General features: G+C 51.2%; 2 protein-coding genes across 4 annotated transcripts in view; one reads left to right on the top strand and one right to left on the bottom strand.

Moving 5' to 3' along the window:
* The first annotated feature begins 2,985 nt into the window (after positions 1–2,985).
* On the top strand, positions 2,986–8,377 carry FICD (FIC domain protein adenylyltransferase). 2 transcript variants are annotated; one of them, XM_019977685.2, is made up of 3 exons: positions 2,986–3,219; positions 4,573–4,931; positions 5,747–8,377. In XM_019977685.2, exons 1-3 carry the CDS (start codon positions 3,044–3,046, stop codon positions 6,817–6,819), a joined length of 1,608 nt encoding a protein of 535 aa, XP_019833244.2. In that variant the 5' UTR covers positions 2,986–3,043; the 3' UTR covers positions 6,820–8,377. The 2 variants fall into 2 exon arrangements, with proteins under 2 accessions (XP_019833244.2, XP_019833243.2); XM_019977684.2 differs by having other exon boundaries at positions 2,992–3,219; positions 5,744–8,377.
* Positions 8,378–9,891: 1,514 nt separating this feature from the next.
* SART3 (spliceosome associated factor 3, U4/U6 recycling protein) overlaps positions 9,892–22,911 on the bottom strand; it is a 41,894-nt gene continuing 28,874 nt past the window's right edge. For both annotated transcript variants that reach the window (XM_070769731.1, XM_070769732.1), the window contains exons 13-19: positions 16,999–17,111; positions 16,021–16,097; positions 15,244–15,412; positions 12,989–13,443; positions 12,332–12,484; positions 11,414–11,604; positions 9,892–10,826 (exon numbers count right to left, since the gene is read on the bottom strand). In XM_070769731.1, the coding sequence (XP_070625832.1) occupies positions 10,667–10,826; positions 11,414–11,604; positions 12,332–12,484; positions 12,989–13,443; positions 15,244–15,412; positions 16,021–16,097; positions 16,999–17,111 (1,318 nt within the window). In that variant the 3' untranslated portion in view covers positions 9,892–10,666. The remainder of the gene's footprint in view (positions 10,827–11,413; positions 11,605–12,331; positions 12,485–12,988; positions 13,444–15,243; positions 15,413–16,020; positions 16,098–16,998; positions 17,112–22,911) is intronic.

The following is a 22,911-nucleotide window of genomic DNA, read 5'->3' as shown; positions in this document are numbered from 1 at the left end:
CCTGCACAGAAACATCATTTTCACGCCTTCTTCCAGTTACCTGCCCCATGGTCCCCATGCCTCCAACCACCCAGCAGCTTTATTCATCTCATAAATACCCTGAAAGTGAAAGTGAAATCGTTTACTACAGATTGGGACTTAAACCCACATGCTGGGACTCGAACCCAGCCTAAACCCAGTTTGGGACTCAAACCCATGGGGCTGGGACTTGAACTCAGCCAAAACCCTGCTTGGGACTTGAACCCACATAACTGGGACTCAGTTCAGTTCAGTTGTTCAGTCGTGTCTGACTCTTTGCAACCCCACGGACTGCAGCACGCCAGGCCTCCCTTTCCATCACCAACTCCCAGAGTTTACTCAAACTCATGTCCATTGAATCAGTGATGCCATCCAACTATCTCATCCTCTGTCATCCCTTTCTCCTCCTGCCTTCAGTCTTTCCCAGAATCAGGGTCTTTTCAAATGAGTCAGCTCTTCGCATGAGGTGGCCAAAGTACTGGAGTTTCAGCTTCAGCATCAGTCCTTCCAATGAATATTCAGGACTGATATCCTTTAGGATGGACTGGTTGGATCTCCTTGCAGTCCAAAGGACTCTCAAGAGTCTTCTCCAACACCACAGTTCAAAAGCAACAACTCTTGGGTGCTCAGCTTTCTTTATAGTCCAACTCTCACATCCATAGCTGACTACTGGAAAAACCATAGCTTTGACTAGACGGACCTTTGTTGGCAAAGTAATGTCTCTACTCTTTAATATGCTGTCTAGGTTGGTCATAACTTTTCTTCCAAGGAGCAAGCATCTTTTAATTTCATGGCTGCAGTCACCATCTGCAGTGATTTTGGAGCCCAAGGAAACAATATTTGGGACTCAAATCCAGCCAAAACCCTGCTTGGAACTTAAATACACATGGCTGGGACTCAAACCCAGCCAAAACCCATGGTACCTGGTTTCAGGACCTAATGAAGCTCGGGTTCTTGATGTCTCATCACAGAAAGAATTTGGTAAAAAAAAAAAAAAAAAAAAAGAATTTGGTGAGAGACAAAATGATAGGTAAGTAGTGGATTTATTCAGATATAGAGATAAGCACACTCTGATAGAGCCCAGCACAGATAGAGCATGGGCCATCGCAAAGGGCGAGTGCGGTGCAAAATGTGGCATGGTTAGTTTTTATAGGCTGGGTAATTTCATATGCTAATGAGTGGGAGGATTATTCCACCCATTTTTGAGAAGGGGTGGAGATTTCCAGGATTTGGGCCACCGCCCACTTCTTGGTCTTTTGACAGTGCCTTGGAACTGTCTTGGCACCTCTGGGTGTGTCATTTCACTTGCTGATTGAGGATCAAGGGCTAGTTTTGTCTGCCATCTTGGTCCCACTTGATTCTAATTGGTTTATCTTGTGTCCTTGGGCTATGTCATTCTTTCAAATGTTGTGCCCTACCCCTTTCCCTCCTGTTAAAAAAGTCGCTCAGTGTTTGCAATCCCATCGACTATACAGTCCATGGAATTCTCCAGGCCAGAATACTGGAGTCGGTAGCCTTTCCCTTTTCCAGGGGATCTTCCCAACCCAGAGACTGGACCCAGGTCTCCCACATTGCAGGCAGTTTCTTTACCAGCTGAGCCACAAGGGAAACCCAAGAGAAACTCAAGTAAATACCCTGAGCCCCTGGCTTTCAGAGAGAAGGATCTGAGATTTGTTCTCCTGTCTCCTCACTTGGCTGCCTTTTGAATAAATCCTGTTTGTTGTAAACCTCAGCTTCTCAGCATTTTGTCATGCTGTGCATGGGATAAGAGGAGCTGATTTGGTGCCAGGGCTTCTGCAAATCCCAAACTTCAGGGCAAAGGCAAGGCAGGCTGTTGCCCCCATTTTACAAATGGGGGAACTGAGACTTGCCCAAGGACACACAGAGTGGAGGTGACAGAGTCTGAATTTAAGCCCAGGTCTCTCTGACTTCAGAATCTGTAGTAGTAACAATTTTTTTTTAACCTCATGTACTTAGAGCTTAGCATTTCTGGATACATCCTGTATGTTTAATGTCAATATTTGTGACTTAAGATGGAGGTTTCAGCTCTCTGCTTCAAGGAAAACTTCTGTCAACTGAAGAAGAAAAAAAAAAAAAAAAACAAACAGAAACCATACAACTTCAAAGCTGTTTTCTTCGGGCACATTACTGAGGACTATATGGCCCAATGCACAGTCTCTCAGCTCTGAAGAACTGTTCCAAACAGGTAAGGAAGGAGCTAGGATGAGTTTTTGCTGGGGCCGTGTGGAGGGGGTGGTGGGGGAGAGATGCAGTTGAACATCCAAACATGACCGTTAATCACAAAAACAGACACCTCAAGTTAATGATTTTAGTGCTCTCCTCTATATGAGAAGGTGGAAGAATCTAGGCTCGTTGAAATTATTCTTTTGATTGCATCTGAACTGTCTGGGCCCCCTATCCTATTTTTCCCCATCCTGAATTCCCCTCAGGACACACCCTCTGGGCAGCCGGTTGATGGCTTCTGGGATGGCCATAGTCTGTTGTTTACAGGAAAGGCAGCAACATTCTTTGTTTACTAAAATGGCAGGCAACATTCTTTGTCCACACCGGGCGGCAGGAGAACCAGGCTGGCTCTTCTCAAGAGTATGTAAACTTAAAACTTATGAGGAAAAGAAGGTGAGAGAGAGAAGCCGGCAGCCCTGGTAGCAGAGACCAGGCTGTGAATGCGGGCTGGGAAATCAGACACAGGTTTAAACCATCAGCCTCCTCATTCTACACCTAAGGAAACTGAGGTTCCCTCCTTCCCAGGGCCCTTTTTCATCCTCCCCTGGGCCTAAGGGAAACGCAATCGGAACATCGTTTCCCAGTTGCTACCCAGAAGGCCCCAAAACCGCCTAGGCGGGGGTTTTCCCCGCGCCCAGTACTCCCGCTGGTCGCCCTGGCCCCGCCCTCCCTATTGCTTATTGGCTCTTTCGAGCACGAGACCGATACAGAAGTCAGCCAATGGGAGTGGCCCACGGCGCGTCTTTCCCGGGAAAGCGGAGGCCGACGCAGGGACCCGGAAATGCGAGACGCCGACAAGTTGAGAAAGCCAATCCGCTGCGAAGAGGCTGGCGGGCCGACCAATGGCGAGTCGCCGAGGGCGGGGCCACGGGCCGGCGGCGGAGGTCCTGGGAGCCGGCCGCCGGCCAAGACTGCGAGCGCTGAGAAGGCGGCAACAGGGCCCTGCAGCGGCGCGAGGTGAGGGTGGGGTGCGTGGGGAAGGGAGCAGCGGGGCAGTGAACCCTGGGTGGGATTCGGAACGGGCGGGTCCCCAGGATGACCTTAGTTCAGTGTCCTCTCAGGTCCTCAGTTTCCCTCTTCCTAGCTAATGAGCATTGAGATTTCTTGCCTGCCAGGAACGCACTTCCTCCCTGGCAAGCTGCAGCCCGGCCGGAGAGCCCCGACCACCTGGACGGAGCAGTGACCCGCAACCTCTTCTGTACCTCCCCATTAGAGTTTGTACCAAGCCTTTCAGATGTGCTGTATCGACAAGCCAGGCCCCCCTGAAACGTCATCAGTTCTAGGTCTTGGTCTAGTACCAGGAGCAGGTGCTTGGGCCCGGGTTGTGAGTTAAGACCTAGGTACTCTAGACACAGATGCACTGGGGATTCCTTCCTGATGCCTGTTTACTTCCTGTGGGTCGTCTGGGTATTGACTTAATCAGTGTGCTAGTTTTCCTCAGCTGAAAAGTTAATGCCTGGGGCAGCTTACCTCCGTGGGATGATGAGGGGGGAGATAAGGCACAGCTGGTACTCAGCTCAGTACCCAGCACACCATAGTTGCCTAACAAATGCTTATTGTTAGCATGATGGTGCTTGCAGACTGGACTCCTCCCCTCCCACTGCCAGCCCCAGGCACCTGCTCATTGTCACAGAGGGCAGTCAGGGTCTCAGACCCAGAACCTGAGTTCCTCTTAAGACTGCCCAAACTCTAGGCCAGATGCCTGCTGGACAGGCCAGAAAAGGAAGGCCAAAGCGGGAAACAGTATTGTGGGTAATGTCAGGGCCAGAGCAGGGGGAGGTGGTTGCCCAGGTGGCACCAAATCAGGCCCCCAAACAGCTGTACTCCTCAAACGAGCCTCAGAACTGCCCTAGTTGTTCTGGACGTGTCTTGTGTATCCAGAACACCCAGTGTCGGGTCTGAGGCCACAGAGATTTGTGCCTAAGTGGGGAGACTAGAGCCATGGGTTCTGCACTCAGGTCCCAAAGCCCTCACTTGCTGTCCAGGTGCCTCTGGGCAAGGGCCTTCACTTCCCTGAACCTGTCTCAGCTGCAGAGCCAGGCTTCTGCTTGAAGACCACAGGAGAGATTACATGAGGCTGCCACCAGGGTTCAGCACGGGGTCTGGCACACAGCAAGTGTTTAGGAAGTGTTGAGCGGCAGCAGCGTTCCTTTTCAGTCGCACCACCCTGGACGTGGCACCCATCTTCGCCTTGCCCCCACCGCCGGTCGTCAGTTAAGAGGCGTGGGGGTGAGGGGGTAGGTCTCTGAGACTCTGCTGAAGCCAAACCTGTGTCCTGAAGGTGTCGTTCCCCTGCTTCACCTCCTGCAGGTCCCGCTCTCCCCCAGGCCCCTGTGGACGTGTGCAAGGGGCCTGCCCCTGGGCCCAGATGACCCTCATGTCGATGGCTTCGGTGATGGCAGTGACTGAACCAAAGTGGGTCTCAGTCTGGGGCCGCTTCCTGTGGGCGATGCTGCTGAGCATGGTGCTGGGCTCCCTGCTGGCCCTGCTGCTGCCGCTGGGGACCGTGGAAGAGCACTGTCTGACTGTGCTCAAGGGCTTCTACCTGCTCAGGAGCAAGCTGGAGCGGGCACAGCCCGCTGTCATCAAGTGCACCAGGCCGTCCACGGAGCTCAGTCTCACCTCCAGGGGTGCGGCGCTGCTGGCGGTCAAGACCAAGGCCTCTCCAGGTAAGACTGGCCATTCAACAACCATTGATCCCACAGGTGTTCAGCAGGCCTGCTATGTCCTGTGTGCAGGGCACATGGTCGCCCTGAGCTCCAAGCTAGACAAGGTGATAGGTGGCCAAGATTCGGGTAGTGCTATGGAGCACAGGGAGCCAAGGGAGCACGCCAGGAAGGCTCCCTGAAGGAGGGGACGCCTGCAGAGATCTGAGGAAGATGGTATGAGAGGAGAGTGATCCAGGTGGAAAGGGTAGGAGGGCGCTGCACCCTTGAACTAAAAGCCAGCCAGTAGATGTGGCTGGCACTGAAGGTGGGAGGGCAGCAAAGGGCCAGGTGTAATGGAGGGTCTGGTTGAAAACCGTTAGGTCAAAAGGTCCAGGGATGAGGAAGCCCCCCAGGGCCTAGCAGCAGTGGGGAGCCCCTCACAGTCAGGGTCTAAAGGGGCCGGGTGGATGCAGGGAGAAGGGTCCGTACCTCCAGAAGTCACTAGAGTGGCTGCGAGCTGGAGCAGCTGTAGGGGAGGGCCTCCTGATGGGCACTGCGGCCTTCCAGGAACATGACTGCTCAGAGTGGGCCAGGGCACCCAGCTGATGCCCGCATGGTAGGGAGTGGCTTGGGGACTGAGTGGACAATGACCAGCCCAGGGCCCCACGGGGCTGCAGAGAACAAACCTCTCTGCACAGGCACACGGAAGGGCAGGTACAGCCTGGTTGGAGGGGGCCCTGAGGCTGTGGGGGAGACAGCCCAGGTGATATACCCCCTGAACGTCCTCTGCCTGCCCCCATCCTCCCTGACCCGGGCCTCTGGCTCTTTTCTAGCAGGCAAGTTGGAGGCCAAAGCAGCTCTGAACCAGGCCCTGGAGATGAAACGGCAGGGCAAGCGGCAGAAGGCCCACAAGCTCTTCCTGCACGCCCTCAAGATGGACCCGGGCTTTGTGGACGCGCTCAACGAGTTCGGCATCTTCTCGGAGGAGGACAAGGACATCATCCAGGCAGACTACCTGTACACCCGCGCGCTGACCATCGCGCCCCACCATGAGAAGGCGCTGGTCAACCGCGACCGCACACTGCCGCTGGTGGAGGAGATCGACCAGCGCTTCTTCAGCATCATCGACAGCAAAGTGAAGAGGGTCATGTCCATCCCCAAGGGCAACTCCGCGCTGCGCCGGGTGATGGAGGAGACGTACTACCACCACATCTACCACACAGTGGCCATCGAGGGCAACACCCTCACGCTCTCGGAGATCAGGCACATCCTGGAGACGCGCTACGCCGTGCCGGGGAAGAGCCTGGAGGAGCAGAACGAGGTCATCGGCATGCACGCGGCCATGACATACGTGAACACGACGCTGCTGTCCCGCGTGGGCTCCGTCAGCATTGGCGACGTGCTGGAGATCCACCGGCGGGTGCTGGGCTACGTGGACCCCGTAGAGGCCGGCCGCTTCCGCACCACGCAGGTCCTGGTGGGCCACCACATCCCGCCCCACCCGCAGGAGGTGGAGAAGCAGATGCAGGAGTTCGTGCAGTGGCTCAACTCTGAGGACGCCATGAGCCTGCACCCGGTGGAGTTTGCGGCCCTGGCCCACTACAAGCTCGTCTACATCCACCCCTTCATTGACGGCAACGGCAGGACCTCGCGCCTGCTCATGAACCTCATCCTCATGCAGGCGGGCTACCCGCCCATCACCATCCGCAAGGAGCAGCGGTCTGAGTACTACCACGTGCTGGAGGTCGCCAACGAGGGCGACGTGAGGCCCTTCATCCGCTTCATTGCCAAGTGCACGGAGACCACCCTGGACACCCTGCTCTTCGCCACCACAGAGTACCCGGTGGCACTGCCAGAGGCCAGACCCAACCACTCTGGGTTCAAGGAGACGCTGCCAGTGAAGCCCTAACACTATAAATCCCTCCTTGGTGGCAAGGGATGTCCCAGTGGAGGAAAAAAAAAACTCCACATTTCTAGAAACCTAGTCATCTCCTAGAGCAGGAGGAGATGGGTAAGAAACTGAAAACATTCTTTACCTCCAAATGTCTCTTTAAAGAAGAAAACTAAATTATTAAGCCTTGCCCCCAAGATAACTTATAACTGAGCCAAGTTATTTATTTTCCTTTGACCTGGCACACGTGTGGTGTTTGCTGGTGGCTCTGACCCCTGGGGTGGTCCCAGCGGCTTCAGGGGCATCCATGCTCGTGTGACCAGAACACAGGTTCTGGAGCAAAATTTGCACTAAGGGGAGGAGTGTGGGCTGAGCCCTGGAGGAGTAACTCCTTCCAGCACTTTCTGGAACCGGCTGAGAGGGTCTGTGCCTCCCTGAGACGCACGGCTGAGGAGGACCCAGTCGCAGTTGAGAAAGGATTGAAAGCTTTCTTTCTTACAGGCGTTGGCTCCCCGACAGAGAGCTTAGTATTGTGACTAATCTTACTGGTAGAGCAGATTTCTGAGACAGGAAGTGAGCATTCACCATGTCTCTAGTTAGACACCTTGCTTAGTCCAAGGAACATGCTTTGAGCCACAGTTTCCAAACTCTGGTCCTAGAGGTGGCTGTTTCTCTAAGAAGAGGTGTGGCTAGCCTGGTTTCTATTGATGTTTCTCATATTTGCACCAATTCAGACCAGATGTTTTAGTCTAAAGGTTCTCTGGGTTTGTCACCCGACGGTTAAATCCTGCTGCAAATCAAGTGTTAGGACACATCAAAGAAGACAGATGCCAAGTCAGTGCCAGACAAGCGTTTGTGATGAGTTAGGACGCCGCTCTGTGGGAACCAAGAAACACCCTCAGCCACAGCCAGGATGCGTCCCTCTCGTCTATTTACCGGCCCCACGGCCCCTGTCCCCTCGGGGGAAGCAGCATAGATTGTCTTGGCGTGGCCTTATTTTTCTAGCAACTTGTAAAAAGATGAAATGTTACATGTAACACACCCACACTGTCGTTACGGAGGCAGAGTCTTTTCGGTCATTACCTGACACAGATGCCAACACAACCGCTGCTGTTCAGTCCAGAGGCTGGACACCACCGAGCCCCTTTCTGGGGACCGAGCCGGTGATGTCCAACACTGGGCTGTCAGCGTCTGAATGAGGGTGAATGCCCACCGAGTGTTGGGTGAGAAGACAATTCAGATCCTGACGGTAATGAAGACCCTCTTCTGATGTAGTAAGTGTTTCTACAGTTATTTACTTGTATAACAAGCAGAGTAGTTTTCTAAAAGATAAGTGAAAAGATATATGAAATGGCCCCAAATGAGTTATTCAAACCTTGATAAAAGATATTTTTCTATTTGTATGCCATAAGATATTTCTTAAACCTTAACTCTTCTACCGTTTTGCTCTTTGTAAGCACACCAAGGAAGCCTGACTGAAGGGCTTGCCTTGTACTAGAGGGAGAAATTTGCACTTTAGCTATATTTGAAGGGTGTTATTTTAAGAAATTACTAATAAAGTATTTTGTTACATAAATGCCTAAGACCTTGCTACCTTCCTCAAGAGATGTTCCCATCTGTCCTAGGGATGAAGGAGGGACTCTTTCAGAACTTTAGCCCTGTATTGTTGAGAGAGAAAAACAAGAAAGACCCAAGACGGTAACGTCACGAGAGAGAGACAGAACTGGTTGGTATGCCAACGGGCATGAACCACTGCCCTTGCACAAAGACTGAAATGACTGAAATGGTTTTTCATGTATCTCTTCACCATCAGTTCCTCCTCCACCCCACCCCCCTCACCCCCTGCCAAACCGGGGACAACAAACCCACTCCTATGTTCCTGAAAATCTGTTTCTGGAACAGTCGACAGCCTGCACCTAAATGGGGTCCCACTCAAGTCTGAAAGGCCCACCTCTAACGAGCTCTGTGTACACCCAAGGACGAAGTGAGGTCAGAGGACTGGAACAGCAGGAGGACACCACCGTCACCTAGTGCCCTGTGACCTGGACTGAGAGCGGAGGCTCACGGCCCCCTGGTCCCACCTGACCCACAGCCTCTCACCCACAGAACAGGCCTCTGCACGGAGCGGACGGCCAGCCACCCCCAGAGAACACAGGCTCTTCCGACAGCTTTAAAGCTGCTGCCTGAATTCAAAAACACCTAACAAGCATTCTGTGTAAAAGATGAGGTACAGAGAACCTACAGATTAAAAGGGTTATTATGAAACAATAGGAAATTGGCCATTTGTCTGGATGGCTGACATTAACACTACTCATGTTTCTAGAAATAACGATAAAACCATGGTCTTTAAACCCGTAGACAGGTGCTCCAATAGCAGGGCCTCTGTGATGTCTGGGGTCTCCTGCGGGACCCGGGGGTACAGGGGAGAGGTGGAGACGGAGACGGGCTGAGCAAGGCTGAAGCTCGATGACAGGGCGCTGTGATGTCTGGGGTCTCCTGTGGGACCCGGGGGGACAGGGGAGAGGTGGAGACGGAGACGGCTGAGCAAGGCTGAAGCTCGATGACAGGGCGCTGTGATGTCTGGGGTCTCCTGTGGGACCCGGGGGTACAGGGGAGAGGTGGAGACGGAGACGGCTGAGCAAGGCTGAAGCTCGATGACAGGCGTATGGGGTTTAGTTTACTATTCTGTCCACTTCCCTGTTTCAAATGGTCCATTAAAAATGTTACACTAAAAAGTACAGTAAAGCCTGACTGATGCATAAAACCTTTAAAAACAGATAAATGAGCCAATTTTTCATCACCAAGGAAAGAATTCCAATATTTTTCCCCAGAGTGCCTTTATAAAGTCAGTTTTCCTACTGAACTGGCAACGTCACTTTCAAAGGAATAAATGCTGGATAAAAGAGGAGGGGTAGAAAAGCTGTAGGCGCTGAACTGCTGTAAAGTGGAGGTCTCACAGCTGAAATGGTTTAAAGCAGAACAACCGGATTTGACGTATAAAAGGTCTATTTACACATCTATCAGGTAAAGCAAGGTACACCCATTTCAAAGTACGTGTTTGAACACACATCTGAGTACCTTTTTGCAAGATGGTTTTAAGAGAACTTCAGTTTAATAAAGCTAAATGGAGAGAATTTAAGTTTGCACTTGACATGGTATTTAAACAAAACCAAAGGGCTGAAACTCAGTATTTAGACAAAGAACACAGCTCACTAGTCACTAGGCAAAGAAAGTGGGCCACACAGATGGCGCGCAAAGCTCCTACACAAAACAAATGTCACAGATATTTTGCTTTGAGGCAAACAAAACAATGGGTTGACAAGTCATTTACAAATACATAATATAAAAACGCACAGCCCCCGTGAACAAAACTCCATCAGATGTTGTTTAAGTGACGTCCCCTCCCCACCCCTTTACTAAAATAGGCCATTCTGGTGAATTACTAGCATCTGCCATTTTGTCTTTTAAAAATTAAAAGAGTGACGGGCACATGTGCTGTGCAGGGTGTACAGAAGTGTCTTATAAAAAGGGACCAGAGTTGGCCAAAAATACTTGGACAAGTGGGTCTCAGAACAGTGTGTTCGAGTTTCACTTCTGTTTCTCAGCTCTTTCAAGACACACAGGTATCTCAGAAAACTGCACCCTGCACCCAGCCTGTGGAGTGGTGGTTTTCGTCCTTTTGCCCTCAATATGAGGGAGCACTCACAGCTTCTTTCCCTGGACACCCTTTTCCAGTCCTGCCTAAACCAGAGGAAGCGCGTGGCCGCGCCCTGCACCTGGCCCTGCATGGCCAGGGCCCTGCTGGGCACCAGGTGTCTTCCCGGCCAGCGTGAAGTAAGGCATTTCCCTTCTCGCACCGTCCCACTCACTTTCTCAGAAGCAACTTGGCGAAGTCGGCATTGGACATCTTGGGAGCCTCAGTGGTGGCTGGGGTGGCGGGGCCGTTCTCAGCCTGGGCGGTGGCGGCGCTGGGGCGCTGCAGGGCGCGAGGCAGCAGAGAGAGCTGGGTCCTCCCCTTCCCCCGCCTGGAAGAGCAAACACTGCATGGACCTCCCAAAGCGACAACTGGTGGCATGAGCCAGGACCACCCCAACACAAGAGGTGAAAGGCGACAAACAAGGCTGAGACGAGCCCTGAGCTCCCCGACCCAACTCCGCCTTTTCCACAACTGTTTGGCCAGGGCCACGCCTGTACAACACCGTCACACGTAGGGTGGACAGAATGGCTGTGACCGTACAGACCTCACCAGACAACCTTGCGACCTCGCTGCCTCGTGCCCATGGGCTGAGGACACAGCTCTGCTGGGGTTATAGTTGGTGAACATCCAGCTGTCAGGTTTGGGACTCACACGTGGGTCCACCTGCCAAAGGGGACTTCAGAGTGACCACCATCTTTTAAAAAACTTTTTAACACTTAAATAAACCACTGGTGTAAACCAGTGTAGACGAGGGAGGGCCCACTTCTGGGCTGGCCCTCGGCGTGGACTTGCTGGGGAACCCCTGCCCCGGGACGGAGCAGGCAGGCCTGACCCTCCGTCTAACTCACTGCCCTAGAGGGAAACAGGGTCACCGTGGCGCCACCACAAGGCCTCACCAGTGCGCACGACACTTACGCCCCGTAGACCTGCCGCGGCAGCAGGGCACTCCCTGGGGCCTTCCTCGCCTCAAGCTTCTCTGGAACCTTCCTCTGCGGCGGGTTGCTGATGGCCACTTTGATGACGTTCTCTCTGATGGTCATGCCGTCCATCTTCAGGACGGCCTGCGATGCCTGCGATTCGTTCTCATACTCCACGTAGGCCAGGCCCTGAGGGTGAGGAAGGCCCGGCCAGGTCAGCGCTGCAAGCCAGGACGCGGCTCCCCACTCAGGCCCCCGGGCCAGTTCAGAGAGCCCCTCCCTTGGGTTTCCCTGCCCCACCGCCACCTGCCTTGGCCTATAGGTTCCTTCCCTGCCCTAGTCTCCCCTATTTCTGCAACTGACTGTAACTTCAGACAACTCTTCAAGTTCTATGCACCATGTGCCAGAGATGGGCCAGCATAAACCCAGTAATGCCCATATATTCATCAGCTCTCAATTAACCTGGACAAACATGAAGGGGCCTCTCTTAAACCAAACTCTTCTTAAACAACTACTCAAAACGTGGTCAAGGATTTCACAGGAGGTTGAGGAACCAGAGGGGAGAACACAGTAAGGGGGACACCAGGGCAGGGATTCAGGGAGATGCCGGAGGCCTCGTGAAGAGGGGTCCGGGCGGGAGGGAGGAGACTGCAAAGGGAGGCACCGCACCCCAAGGCCCCACAGCCTGGGGCCGCACTGGAGCCCCTGCTAATTTGTGGTAACGTTTCTTGCAACACCTTTTTCTTTTCAATGTAGTTATCTACATACAAGTTAACCTGACTCCAAATGGAAAGAGCCTAGTTCACCTATCCTTCTGTTAACTTCTTGTCTGTTTCTTAGCAGACAAACCAGAAACCACTCTAGAACCAAGTAATCTGAACAGAGGCTCCCCCGGGCTCCAGGCTCAGACACCGACCTTGGGTTTCCCAGCCCGGTTGGTGACCAGCCGGATGTCTTTCACGGTGCCGTGGGCCTTGCAGATCTCCTCGAGTTCCTCTTTGGTGCAGGAGAAGGGCAGGCCCGACACAAACAGCTTGTGTTTCTCCAGGGCAGTGCTGTACCTGAACACCTACGGAGGAGGGAGAGGACTCACACCCCGGGCCCAGCCCAGCTCCCCACACGGCAGGGTCAGGCCTCATCCACAGGCTGGGCCAGAGCTGGCTCTGGGTGCGAAGAACTGCTCACTCGCCCTGGGCAAGTCCCTCACTTCTCGAAGCCTTCACTTCCTCCTCTGGAAAACGGCCAGAATAAAGGCCACCATTCTCCAAGTCTGGGTGAGGGTCGAAAGGTAACACAACAGACGCTGGGCGCAGCCCCGTCACTCCTAACCACCCCACGGGGAGGAGCTGTTACACGGTGCCTACTGCTACCATCACTTGTCAACACCAGCAGCTCAGTGACCAGCCCCGCGTAGAGACCTCAGCGAACCAGTTCTGAACGGACCCAGTTAACTCAGGCATTTCACTCCGAACAAATGTTCCACTTAGATTCTAAAGACGGGAGGCTGCAGCAAAGAGCATTTAGTCTGTCCCACTGCAACCTATGGAAAGGCAGGCTTACTCCCCAAACCAACCTTGAAGTCAGGGTTTTTGCTCTTGTCCACACAGGGGGAGACGAACATGGGCCGGCCCTCGACACTCTGCCGGTCCAGCTGGAGCGCCTGCAGGGCCGCCGCCTCCTCTCTGAACTCCACGTAGCAGTAGCCGCGGAAGTCGCCGCGGTTACTGAAGATGGGGCGCACCTCAACCACATCCCCGCAGGCCTCGAAGAGCGGCCGGAGCGTGGCGGCCGGCTCCCCCAGCCCGTAGGGCAGGTTGCTGACGAAGACGGTGACGCCGTCCTTGCTGCTGTCGTGCGGCACCTTGGGCACATCCCTCCGCCGGGCACCCCCCCGCACCTCCTTCAGCTCCGAGGGGGGCTCCGTGGCCGCGGGGGCGCTGCTCCCGGAAAGGTCTGCTTCGGAGCCCGGCTCCGCTTCCCCGGCAGGAGGAACGCTATTCTCCACCCTCCTGCGCTTGGAGGGCTGCTCTGCGGGTCATCAGGGCAAAGGATGGTTAGGTAACGGTCTCCTGGCACTGAGCTGAGCCAGGGCACACCAAGCAGGGAGACAGCTCTCCCCACCAGACGCCTGGACCCATGCAGACGCCAGGGTGCATGCCCTCAACCCTCTGGCAGGTCTCTCCCGACCCTCCAGGCACATCCCACTCCTTGCCAGGCCCCAGTGACATCCAGGGGAGGGGACAACTCAGGTGCAAGTGACATTCTAAATGCTCATCGTCCATGCTCAACCATACAAGAGATAGAGGTTGGGGGTCTCCACACTGTCCCGGCAAATCCCTAGGACCCCTCCCAGAAAGCCCAGGGCAGAGAGGAGGATGGAGCCCAGGGGCACGTGTAAACAAGCACCTCAGTGACCCGGGAGTGCATACTCCCTGGGCCACCCTGGAAGTGGTACAGAGAGCTAGCTCCTCCCCACATTCATGACTGTCCCATGTCCTTCCACAGAGCTTCACAACACCACTCTACTCCAATCAACACTCCCCAGTGCTGCCAGGGGAACAAGACTGAAACCAAGCAGCATGGGCCGCCTGTTGCCAGACCTTTCTGTCAGTTCCCCAATGCCCTCCAGGTGGGGCCTGCCCTCAGCACTCTGCATTAGAGACCACTGGTGGGCGTGCTGGCCTGCCTCACCGACCCCAGCACCCTGCCCCGACCAGGGTCAGGCCCAAGGCTGCAGAGAACAGCGGGCCACGCTGTGCTCTGCGGGCCCCGGCCCCCTCTCCCCCTCTCTCTGGACACTCGCTCGCCCTCCCCTGATGCCCAGGTGCAGTGCCACTGCCCCACAGGGGCGCCACCTCACCATTTTGGGCAGCCCGCTGGCCCCTAGTGCTTTCCCCAGCCTCCACCATGACTCTCACCCACAGCTCCCCGAGTCCCCATGACATGTCACTGCGGTCACAGGTCCCCTGTGCCTTCCCCTGCTACACCAGGACCCCGAAAGGGCAGTGAGCTACCCACGATCATTTCTGAAGGCCCCAAGAAATGAACAATGACTCCATCACTTTTGACTCCAGCTGATAGCTCTGCACTTGGAAAATACTGAGCCTCCTTTAGCATCTAGAGACCACTCTTTACCTTGACTGAGTTTGATGAAATAAATCTGACCCACACCTGCCCACACGTGAAATGGCAGGGGTGACAGAAACACAGTCCAGAAAATTCTACAACTCAAACCACCAGGGGGGAGTCAAGTGGTGGGGTGGGTACAGTATAGGCGCAGGGCAGGGCAGCAGCCAGGTGCCAGGGACTGGGGGTACAGAAACGTCCACACCTGGTGAGGCGGGGAGGGAAAGTCCGCAGCGGGGGAAAAGGCAGGCGCTGCTCAGGAAGGGGACAGTGGGGGACGGCATGCCGGCAGGGGTGGCGCCTGGGGCAGGCCTGGGAGCCGAGCAGGGCAGGCGGGCGCCACCGCGTGGAAGGGAGGCAGTGACAGGGAAGGCGGCGGGCACTTCGCGTATGTTACTTGCTCTACTGTGTCCCACTCTGTGCCACCCCATGGACTGTAGCCCGCCAGGCTCCTCTGTCCACAGGGTTCTCCAGGCAAGATACTGGAGTAGGTTGCCATTTCCTTCCCCAGGGATCTTCCTGACCCAGGGACCAAACCAGCACGTCCCGCACTGACAGGGGAATTCTTTATGGTCTGAGCCACCAGGGAAGCCCTCCAGGACCTTATCCTCAAATGGTTCCAGAAAGAAATTCTCTGTGCTGTTCGGCACCCTGTCTGGAAGTCTAGGATGTTCCAGGTATGAAAGTCCTGCCAGATGTTACCTTCCTCATCGTCGCCCCACTCCTTTTCATCGTCCTCGTCGGCTCTGTGCTTGTCCGCCCCTCTGGTCTTTTTCTTCTTCTTCAACGCTTTCTTCTCGGCCCGAGCCCTCTTCCGTTGCTCCACCTTTTCTTCCTCTTGCTGGGCAAGGGCGGCTTCCTTCTCTGCAGCCTGAAAGGCCAGGACACGGTGCGTCAGTGGATGTGGCCGCTACACGAAGTCCACTGACTTGTGACGGCAGAGGTGAGCACACCAGGAGGTCAACCACCCCCAGGAGACCAGGAAGGGTGGGCTGGGGGGGTGCTAAGTCCCACCTTTTCAGGCCCTTAAGGAGCTGCATCTCAAGTCTATATTATGTCTCCCAAGATCCCCAGGAATGACTTACCAGTAAAAAGGAAAACATCTATAAAACGGGCCCTGAGTCATCTGGGGGCGCTCACGCGCCAACCACTAGGCTACGTCAGTCAGGCTCCTTTTTTATCTTCTTCGTCTATTTCAGTAACCTTTAAGTACTCCACTACCTAAAGGATTTACTATTGGGGCTAACATTTTAAGCCAATCTAAAAAAAAACATAGTCTTAAACACCGATCTCATAGTTAACACACTGAATAAAATACACTTCTTAGAGGATGACCCCAAAGGTTTTAACAAGGACCATTCATACCAAACACAGTCAGAATCACTATCAGAATTTTAAATCCACTATACTCCAATAAGAAATTAAAAAAAAAAAAAAGCTTTCAGAGGTTCAAAGACTTGAAACAAAGAGCATCGTTACCTTAATTCTCTGCTCGTTGACTCGAGCTAGTCGCGTTTCGGTTTTCTGAACAGCTATATCCCAGTCTTCTAAAGTACCTTGAGAGGAAGGAGAAGCAAAGTTTCACTTCTCTGGATTTTAAAGGATATAAAAACATAGATTGTCTTAATTTCCCCACACCTCTGGAAGAGAGCTCTTCATCAACAGTAACAACTGGAGAATCGGTTTTCCATTTTAAGATTTCATTTGTATAGGTTTCAAGTTTCAGAACTCAAATAGTTCTTCCAGGTGTGTTTAGATCACCCATTCTCTTTTAGAAAAGAGATTTGAAAACCAGACTAGATTCTATTACAAGCTCTCTGTGGCAATTATTGAAAACATTCTAATGCAAAAGGTACAAAACGTTTGTACTGAGATCAAAAGATTTTAAGAGCTCCTCAGATGATAAATACTGGGGTGTTTTTCTTACTGATGCTGCTGTTTAGGTGTCTATTTCCAGTTCTAAGGGACTCTTAGTACCCAAAATCCAGACTAATGCCTGTGGAAACTGTATACGGAGGCTCTGAAATTCACCAGGGAGGCACACGTGATCAGAGAGCAGTCTCGCCGTGGGCCTCGCCGCGCTGTGCTGGAACACAGGCTCTGCTGATCCAAGGGAGCCCTTGGCAACGTCCAGAGACGGTTCTGCTCGTCTGGACTGGGGGTGGGAAGAGCGTTCCTGGTACCCAGCGGGAAGAGTGGGCCCAGTGAAGCCGCACACGACAGCAGCGCCCCCATGCCCGAGAGGCCTGTGCTAGAGCCCCGCCATGGGCCCCTCTGCACGTGCAGTGTGAGAAAGGCAGCGGGACTCCCCTCTCAGTGGCGAGCACCGCACGATGGTCTCATCACAGAGGCCCCCGGGGCGGGCTGGTAAACACATGTGTCCTTACGCCTACTGCCCTGAGACCACACTGGCCTCAGGGACAAGCCCCGAGCCCGAGGCAGCACCGAGGTCCCCACCTTCTGTCCTCTCCATGGTGAGCAACACCTCACAGACGTGCTCCGGGTAGTCGCTGGTACACTGGACGGCCCGGTGCAGAGCCTTCCTGCAGTGCTGCGTGTCCCCATGGGCCCTGGGATGGAAAACACAGAGTTGGGGCCACAGGGACCCAGCAGAAGACACGGGGGGGTGCACCCTCACACAGCTAACACCACGGCAGCAAAGCCTAGCGTCACCTTCAGCGCCGAGGAGACACCGCGCTCTTCGTGCCAATAGTTTTAATGCTTCCTCCTTGTCTCAGAAAGCTCCCTAGTCAAAAGTGAAGGCTTTCTTCTAAACCACTCTTTCCCTCAGAAGCCAGTGCTGGTGCAAGAGGCACCTGGGAACAGCGGTCCACAGCCAGGCCTTCTGCTTTTACATGTGCAAGGTGTGTGGAAAGACCCAAGAGCTGGGGCGACAGGGGAAAGTCCCCAGAGAGATTCTAGGATGTCACCCCCTTGAGGGGAAAGCCACCAACACAGCGACTAGCAGGTTTCGTGCCCAGGGTCATACAAGTCTTCCCACACTGACGTGAAATGAGATGCTGCTCAACACAATAGTTACAAAACAATATTCTGTTCATCCCAACCGTTATAAGACACTATATTCTCCTGTTTAAAAAGTTTTTATAAACATACATAAACACTGTAAATACACATTAGGACACTAAGAAAAAATTTAGGGCAACAGTTCTCAAAGTATGATCCATGGACGGCTAAGGGTCTCCAAGACCCTTCCAGGAGGCCTGCAAAGTCAAAACTACTTTCATTTATACACCGACATACTTATTGGACTTTTTCACTGTGCTGACATTTGGACTGAGGATACCACAGCTACAGTGGCCCTTGGCACAAATTAAGACAGTGCCATCTTGGTGATATTCTGGGTGACAAACGGAAAGCACACATCAAGCACCTCTTCATACCCAAGTACAGGGCTTGGAGCAAAGAAATCTCAGGTTACTGTTTGAGCTGCAAGCTGGACTGCTTCCTTTTTTTTCATGGGACATTATTTTCACTTGAGAGGACAGTTGAGTGACAAAAACTACAGTGACTCAGACGTGTGTATTTGGCAGACGTTTTCAAAAATTAATCAAGTGAGGCTGTCACTTCCAGAAAAACCTCTTAAGAGTTTTTGTTGACTGATAAAACTGGGGCTTTCAAGTGAAAATCAGAACTTGGAAAACCTGCATCTGCCACTGTGAGTCTGACAGCCTCCTACTTTAAAGCCCTTTCTGTGAAGATCAGTGCAGATACAAACAAATGGGATAATGAGATGCATCAGTATTTAGAAGAGCTGCAGTACTTGATGGCTCAGCATGTTCCACACACAAGGCATGTCACGGAATCCTGCGTGGGTAAAGAGGTCTGCTCGGTGCAAGACACACCAGTGGGTGTTAACAGAACAGTCTTATAGTCTCCAATGAAAACGTCACCACAGAGAGGGTGCAGAACCAGACAGGGGAATCCAGCTGTCTGCTACTGAGCCAGATTAGAGAGTTTGTAAAAAGTATAAAACCAGGCCACTTTCTCACTATGTTACTTTGGAGTCTGGAAAGCAGTCCTTTCTTATAAAAATACGTTATTTTTGTTAAATGTCTTCACAGTGAATTTTAAATGAATAGGTTTTTGTTTTTTTTTTTTAATTTTTCAGTTTCATTTTCTAATATGGTAAATGTTAATAAATATACCTCACATAAACAAAAGCTCTTGAGGTGGACCTGAGACAAAAACATTTGAGAACCACTGATCTAGTACAATACTCAACAAGCTTTAATTGTGGTCACCTCTGGGGGAGGATTTTAAGTAACTTTCTATCTCACATTCTGTAAATGTTCTATTTTAACTTGAGCACATATTATTTTTTTAAATTGGGGAGGGGCAAAATATTCAAAACAGAAAAAAAATAAGTTTAGTGACATGCAATACCCAAGATACCCCTTCAAGGATCACCTGCCTTCTCGTGCCAAAGGGCTTGTGTAACTCAGTGAAGCTACAAGCCATGACATGTAGGCCCACCCAAGACAGGGGGATCACAGTGGAGAGTTCTGACAAAGCGTGATACACTGGAGGAGGGAGCGGCAAACCACCCCAGGATACCTGCCACGAGAACCCCATGAACTGTGTAAAAGGAAAAGAGACATGACACGGAAAGATGAGCCCCCCAGGTCGGAAGGGGTCCAACATGCTGCTGGGGAAGAGTGAAGGACAGCTACTAACAGCTCCGGAAAGAATGAAGCGGCCGGGCCAAAGCGGAGACGGCGCTCAGCTGTGGACGTGTCTGGTGATCAAAGTAAAATCTGATGCTGTAAAGAACAACACTGCATGTGAACCTGGAATGTTAGGTCCGTGCATCAAGGCAAATTGGACGTGGTCAAGCAGGAGATGGCAAGAGTAAACATCGACATCTTAGGAATCAGTGAACTAAAATGGATGGAAAGGAGTGAATTTAACTCAGATGACCATTATATCTACTACTGTGGGCAAGAATACATAGAAGAAATGGAGTAGCTCTCACAATCAAAAAGCATCTGAAATGCCATACTTGGATGCAACCTTAAAAGCGACAGACCTCAGTTTGTTTCTAAGGCAAACCATTCAACATCACAGTAATCCAAGTCTATGTCTGAACCACCAGTGCCAAGGAAGCTGAAGATGATCAGTTCTATGAAGACCTAGAGGATGTCCTAGAACTAACACCAAAAAAAGATGACCTATTCATCATATGGGATTGGAATGCAAAAAGTAGGAAGTCAAGAGATACCTGGAGTAATAGGCAAGTTTGGCCTTGGAGTACAAAATGAAGCAGGGCAAAGATTAACAGAAATCCACCAAGAAAACGCATTGGTCATAGCAAACACCCTTTTTCAGCAACACAAGACATGACTTTACACACGGACATCACCAAATGGTCAATACCAAAATGAGACTGATTACACTCTTTGTAGCCAAAGATGTAAAAGCTGTATATAGTTAGCAAAGACAAGTCCTAGAGCTGATTGTGACTCAGATCATCAGCTCCTCAGAGAAAAACTCAAACTTAAACTAAAGAAAGCGGGGGAAACCACTGGCCAGTGAGGTATGACTTAAATCAAATCCCCTATGAATCTCTTGAGCTTCCCTGGTAGCTCAGCTGGTAAAGAATCCACCTGTAATGCCGGATACCTGGGTTCGATCCCTGGTTTGGAAAGATCCCCTGAAGGGGGGCATGGTAACCCACTCCAGTATTCTTGCCTGGAAAATGCCCACGGACAGAGGAGCCTAGAGGGCTGCAGTCCATGGGGGGGGTCACAAAGAGTTGGACACAACTAAGCAACTAAACAATAAAACACAAATGAATACACAGTGGAGGTGATGACAGATTCAAGGAATCCGATATAGTAAACACACTGCCTGAAGAACCATGGACGAGGTCCACAATATTGTACAGAGGCAACAATAAAACCATCCCGAAGAAAAAGAAATGCAAGAAGGCAAAGTGGTTGTCTGAGGAGGCTTTACAAGTAGCCAAGGAAAGAAGAGAAGTGAAAAGCAAGGGAGAAAGGGAAATATACACCCAACTAAATGCAGAGCTTCAGGGAATAGCAAGGAGACACAAGAAGGCCTTCCTGAGAGAACAATGCAAAGAAAAAGAGAAAAACAGAAAGGGTAAGACTAGAGATCTCCTCAAGAAAACTGGAAATATCAAAAGACCATTTCATCCAAAGATGGACACAATAAAGGACAGAAATGGTGAAGACCTAACAGAAGTAGAAGCGATGAAGAAGAGATGGAAAGAATACACAGAAGAACTGTACAAAAAGATCTTAATGACCAGATAACCACAACGGTACAGGCTCTCACTTAGAGCCAGACGTTGTGGAGTGTGAAGCAAAGTGGGCCTTGGGAAGTACTGCCGTCAATAAAGCTAGAGGAGGTGATGGAATTCCAGAAGAGCTATTTAGAATCCTAAGAGATGATTCTATTAGCTACACTCAATATGTCAGCAAATTTGGAAGACCCAGCTGGCCTCAGGACTGGAAAAGGCCAACCCTCATCCCAATTCCCAACAGAGCAGTACTAAAGAATGTTCAAACCGGACAATTGTACTCACTTCCCATGCTAGTAAGGTTACACTCAAAATCCTCCAAGCTAGGCCTCAGCATTATGTGAACTGAGAACTTTCAGATGTTCAAGCTGGGTTTAGAAAAGGCAGAAGAACCAGAGATCAAATTGTCAACACTGACTAGATCAGAGAAAGCAAGGGAATTCCAGAAAAACATATACCTCTTGTTTCACTGATTATGCTAAAGCCTTTGACTTGTGGATCATAACAAACTATGGAAAACTCTTAAAGAGATGGGAATACCAAACCATCTTACCTGTCTCCTGAGAAACCTGTATACAAGCCAAGAAGAATCAGTTAGAATTTAAAACCCTCTATGGAACAAGGGTTCTGGTTCAGAATCAGGAACTGGTTCAGGATTGAGAAAGGAGTACAGGATAGTTTACTGTCACCCTGTTTATCTAACTTATACACAGAGCACATCATGATAAGTGCCAGCCCAGACCGAGTTACAAGCTGGAATCAAGACTGCTGGGAGAAATATCAACAACCTCAGATGCAGATGATACCATTCTAATGGCAGAAAGCGAAGAGGAAGAACTAAAGATCCTTTTGATAAGGCTGAAGAAGGAGAGTGAAAAGGCCGGCTTGAAACTCAGTTATTAAAAAAAAACTAAGGTCATGGCATCTGGTCCCAACACTTCATGGCAAACAGAGGGGGGAAAAGGAAGCAGTGACAGATTCCCTCTTCTTGGGCTCTAGAAGAAGATCACTGCAGATGGTGACTACAGCCATGAAATGAGAAGCAGCAGCTTCTTGGCAGGAAAGGTGTGACAAACCTAGACAGCGTGTTACAGAGCGAACTCATCACTTCGCCGAAAAATTAAAACAGTCAAGACGATGGTCTTTTCGTAGTCATGTACGGATGTAAGAGCTGGACAATAAAGAAGACAGAGCACCAAAAAATTGATGCTTTTGAACTGTGGTGCTGGAGAAGACTCTTGAGAGACCCATGGAAAGCAAAGAGATCAAACCAGTCAATCTTAAAGGATGTCAACACTGAATTCTTTTTGGAAGGACTGAACCTGAAGCTCCAATACTTTTACCTGATGCAAACAGCTGACTCATTGGAAAAGCCCCTGATGCTGGAAAAGACTGAAAGCAGAAGGAGAAGGGGGCAACAGAGAATGAGATGGTTAGATGGCATCACGGATTCAATGGACATGAACGTGGACAAACTGCGGGAGGTGGTCATGGACAGGGAAGCCTGGCATGCTACAGTCCATGGGGTCTCAAAGAGTGAGACGACTAAACACTTGGCAACGGAACACCACCACCATCCAAGATATACTGAATTAAAAAGCTGATCATATTCTTTATATCTTCCCTCATGTTATAAATATCATTTAAAATAATTTTAGAGATTTAGAATATGTATACTGGAATTACATCACCATTTCTTAAAAATTTAAGCACAGGAAAGTCTCAAAAACATACCCAAACCATTAGCAAACAGTGGTTTTATGTGGGTCTGACACTGCAGAAAATGTGGGGGTTTTTTCTCTTTGCTTTTCAGTATTTTTAACTATTATAGACAAAGCAAACATGAAAAAAAAATACAGCTCCCCAAGAAGTCAAATAAAATATTCATGTCCCCAAATCAAAACAAACCAAAATAAGTGGCCAGTAACACATGGCCATAAGAAGAGCCCAGGCACAGAATATCATGTGTGGTTCTCTAGAGCCCTGCCCAATAAGCCGAGGCACTAGAGACAGGACCATAAAGGGAGCAGCGCCCTGTGAGCAGCAGTCTGAGCTGTATGGGCAGGGTTCCAGCACCAGCGCCGAGG

This window comes from Bos indicus, chromosome 17 (genome assembly GCF_029378745.1).
Source record: "Bos indicus isolate NIAB-ARS_2022 breed Sahiwal x Tharparkar chromosome 17, NIAB-ARS_B.indTharparkar_mat_pri_1.0, whole genome shotgun sequence".
NCBI classification, from domain to species: domain Eukaryota; kingdom Metazoa; phylum Chordata; class Mammalia; order Artiodactyla; family Bovidae; genus Bos; species Bos indicus.
This window is presented reverse-complemented; position numbering and strand designations above follow the sequence as displayed.